Here is a 4,244-nt window from a genome sequence, read left to right on the forward strand (position 1 = left end):
TTAAAACCAAATAAATCATATAAATCCATACATAATTTTGAAACATAGATATATATAATTAAATAAATTAAAACTATTATGTTAATTCAAAAATAAAAATCTTAATAATTAAATCAATCTTAAAATTACTTAAATTTAAGAAATCGTTATAAGTCAAACAATCATTCAAACATCATAAATCAATTATTATTATTTATTAATCATAAAATTATAAAATTAAAATATTATTATATATCATAAAATTATAATAATCTTAATATTAAATATTTCGGAACATAAACAAAAGTTGATTAGAAAAGAATAAAAAATTCTCCTTTTTTTTTATTATCTCTCCTCGGGAAATCTTATCCCTCCAAAAGTCTTTAGGAATTAAGGAGAAGAATCTCATCTCCCTAAAAGATAAATAATAATTTATTTTTTTATTTTTATTTTGCTAAGATAAAAAAATATAACATTTATTTCTTTTGATTCACATCACTATTTACTTCCTAAGACATCACTATTTCTTATGATTCACATCACATCACTTATTTATTGCTTAAGAGAAAATATAAACTATTTACTTCCTAAAAATTACATCACTTATTAATAAATAAATCAATTAATAATTTAATTTATTAGTAAAATTACTAGCCTATTCACATGATTAAAAAATTAATTTTAATCATTTCCTTAATCATAGTATTCAAATAATAATAATAATTTAAATAAAATAATATATTATTTATAATAATTAAATTATATTAAGTGAGAAATTATGGGTGACTACATTGTTGTCCAGATATGTGCCAAAAGGCAGAGAAATCCAAGACTGTGATTTGCTCAATTCATGGCTGCTCAAGCACCCACGCAAGCAAACGTAATTCACACCTTAAACAACATCTTTGCAAATCATATTCGAAACATACTATCACAGAAAAGTTCTGTGAACTCCAAGTACATAATATGGGCAAAGCATCGTCAAGCTGCATCTGCAAAGCCTGCACATTTAGGCATGCTTGCTTTTCTTTCAGCTACAAAGATTTGGCATGCACACTCCGGTTTCGTTGCCCTGTTGCTCCTTCCAGATCCGGCCAGTGACCCTCAGCTTCAGCTCTTTCCTGTCACCACCGGAGAAGAAAAGTGCCATGTTCCTCTGTATGATGAGCCCGTCATGGCTGTCCCGGACCTTGCGGTGACCATCACGGATGCTCCGAGGAGTGCCTTCCCATGTTAGCTTCCTTCCATTGGCCCCAACCTCGAGGCTGTAGCTGAAACTCCTGGCTTCATTCTCATCGCCCATGAACCGCAAGAACGCCATGTACACAGGGGCCATCCCTAGCTGGAAGGCCTCGAAGTGCAAACAGAAGTAGTGCCCAAAACAGTTGAAGACCTGAAAATAGAAAATTCTGTGAAAAAAATAGAATGATACATACCAAAATAGATCATGTTACGGTAGAGCCCTTTAACCAATCTGCTGATGAATATACAACCCACAGCATGGACTGAATAACAACTACAATAAAATCCCACGTATAAAATGCCTACTTTGTTGAATAACATGATTTAAATGATTGTGGAGTAAGTGGAAAGTGTGCTTACAGTCAGCATCCATGTGGCATTTTCAACCTCCCTTGGATTGGATTTGACATATCGATGATTAAATGTGCAGCCTGTGTGCATGTCTACCTTGTGGTCATCTCTTAAATGAGTGACCAAGAAAGGAATGTCCCCCACGACCAAGCATTCTGATCCGGCATATGGGCAACTGTATGGTCGATAGCTGCACTGAGATTCATGCTTCAGTTTGCTGTAGTATGGAAAGATTTCGGGGCAGCCTAGCGAGCCATATTTGCAAGGAAGCTCAAGTGATTCGGCAACCTTCTCCAGTGCTAAGCACCTGATGTCTCCAAGCTCTTGTCGACAAGTGGGGCATCGGTTGTGCACCCTTGTTTTACAAGTTGAACACAGTGTGTGCCCATTTTGACACTGCAAAAATAAGCTACTAATGAGACACAAGTTTACCGTGGATGCAAGGAACTATTGTTATTTGTAGGTGACAATAACCTTGCTATTTGTTTACTGTAATCATGAGATTACCAAAACAGATAGTAAATATATGTGTATACATACATGCTAATAAAAAAAAATCACAGAATCATGATTGATACTACCCTGACTGGAAACATAATAGAACTGCAATCATATTTATCTCTATTTTCTGGATTATGAATTGTCTTTATTTCTATAACCTCAAAATAGTATTTACTTAATAGGAACCAACATTTGAAAATTATGTGCTTATAATCATGACAAGGTGCAACAAAGGACCCTACACCATACTAACTTCAAATTAAATAAAGTATTTGAACCAATAAAAGTAAGTTGACTCGAAGACAGATTCCTTACCATTTAGAAACATGTTAGGAGAGGATATCTAATTTGTTGAAACAAAGGTACTAGTAAGCCTGATATTCCCAGATATTAAGTAATAACCATTCTTAATAGGAGGAAACCAGCTTTCCTAGAAATAATAAAACGATGTCTGATTTTTTACATAATCCAACTATACTACCTGATATATAGATAATCCACAAGAAGCTTATGAAGTTCGTTAAATCTGCACATATGATGCATGAGCACTAGAGTTTGATGCTTGGATTGATCAGATAGGTTCGTTTGTGTTCATATAATCATTATTTCAAACAAAAAAATTAACCAAATAGACAATTATGTATATATATGAAACACAAAAAGAACAAACATTACATAAATAATTTCTCTTCCTTGTTGAATAGGTTAGAAATACTAGTTGCTTGTTTGTAATTTATAATCATGATATGTAACTATATACTGTAACTTTATAAATATATATGCCCAAATAATTAACATATGTTTTGTGGGAAAAAATTCAAGATAGCAGTCACCTGCAGATCGGACAAGAACATGAGCTTCTGCATATAACATAACACCAATGAAGTTAATCAGAAACATAAACCAAATTCAGTTGCTGACACACGATGTAAGACTACATGAACCATCGGATGTCCAGTAGATCACATGACCAACACACAATGAATGATTGTTAATCTAATACTCTATTTCTCATGACCCAAGCTTGAAACCAGATAATGCTCTCCCAAAAAGGAGTATTCATAAGTTGGGGATGGGTTTAACTCATATATACTAATAAAAGCTTGGTCAATGTCCAATGTGAAATCAGATATTACAGTTATAGCTTTAGCTAGAACTCAGATAAAATATGGAGCTGGCCTGGCCTAAATATGCTAGCAAATATCAGAAGTATGTATGCAGCTCCACAGTAATACATTAGATATCAAGAACTATTCCCAGATCATGGATCCATGGATTAGTTTAGAGGAATCAAAAAGTTCTTTGAAGTATCTTTTCAGCTTCAAAAATAAGATAGAACTCTAAAGGCTATATTTTTGAAATGGCAAGAGCCAAATGCCAGAACAAAAGGGATAAAGAAACAAACAATGCCTGATGAACTTTATTTAGATGCCTTATGGCCATATGCTATCTAGGCTTTCTCAAGGACCATGCCAAAGTATTAATGAAAAGCCTGAATCAAGAAGTCCTCAAAATTCCGCACACATCCCAAATATCCAACTAGAACCATTTATAGGATCAACCAATTCGGCCAATGCTCTGATCCCATGCCACAATCAATAGCATAATTCTCTTTTCCAAGAATCATGGCAAATATGCAAAAAACAGAAACAAAAAGATAATGACCCGAAGGTAAAAAAAATCATAATACAGCAGAATCGTTAAGCACCAGTACTCAAATATTTGAATACTTTCAACACACATGTGGCAATTAATTATCCAACTTCACTAAATAAAACATAAATTGTTTGATTACAAAGTAAAATCATCAGTTTTAACATAGAATCACATATTGTATCACTCAAATGCCGAACGTTATCAGGATTTACAAGACAGAGGCACAAAACAAAATTTGCCCTAATCACCTCACTCAAATAGTCTAAATCGTCAAATCTTCAAAACTCAAGAATCCACACACATTCCAAATAGCCAATTAGAACCAAAATTCCAAGGCTTTAAGCTTGAATGAAGATTCATCCATATGATCAACCAATTCAGTCATTAACTTGATCCCGTGGAATTTCAAGACCACAAAAAAAAAGCAATTTTTATTTCCCAGAAATCACAGCAAATTTGACAAGAAACAGAAATATAAAGATAATGAACATTGAATACTTTCAACAAACATGTGG

At 33.3% G+C, this 4,244-nt stretch overlaps 1 protein-coding gene across 1 annotated transcript in view; it reads right to left on the reverse strand.

Moving 5' to 3' along the window:
- Positions 1–863: 863 nt before the first annotated feature.
- LOC135634373 (E3 ubiquitin-protein ligase SINAT5-like) overlaps positions 864–4,244 on the reverse strand; it is a 4,097-nt gene continuing 716 nt past the window's right edge. The window contains exons 2-3 of the mRNA XM_065144796.1: positions 1,582–1,968; positions 864–1,372 (exon numbers count right to left, since the gene is read on the reverse strand). Coding sequence (XP_065000868.1) covers positions 1,010–1,372; positions 1,582–1,968 — 750 coding nt within the window. The 3' untranslated portion in view covers positions 864–1,009. The remainder of the gene's footprint in view (positions 1,373–1,581; positions 1,969–4,244) is intronic.

Source organism: Musa acuminata, chromosome BXJ3-3, assembly GCF_036884655.1.
Source record: "Musa acuminata AAA Group cultivar baxijiao chromosome BXJ3-3, Cavendish_Baxijiao_AAA, whole genome shotgun sequence".
In the NCBI taxonomy this organism is placed as follows: Eukaryota; Viridiplantae; Streptophyta; class Magnoliopsida; order Zingiberales; family Musaceae; genus Musa; species Musa acuminata.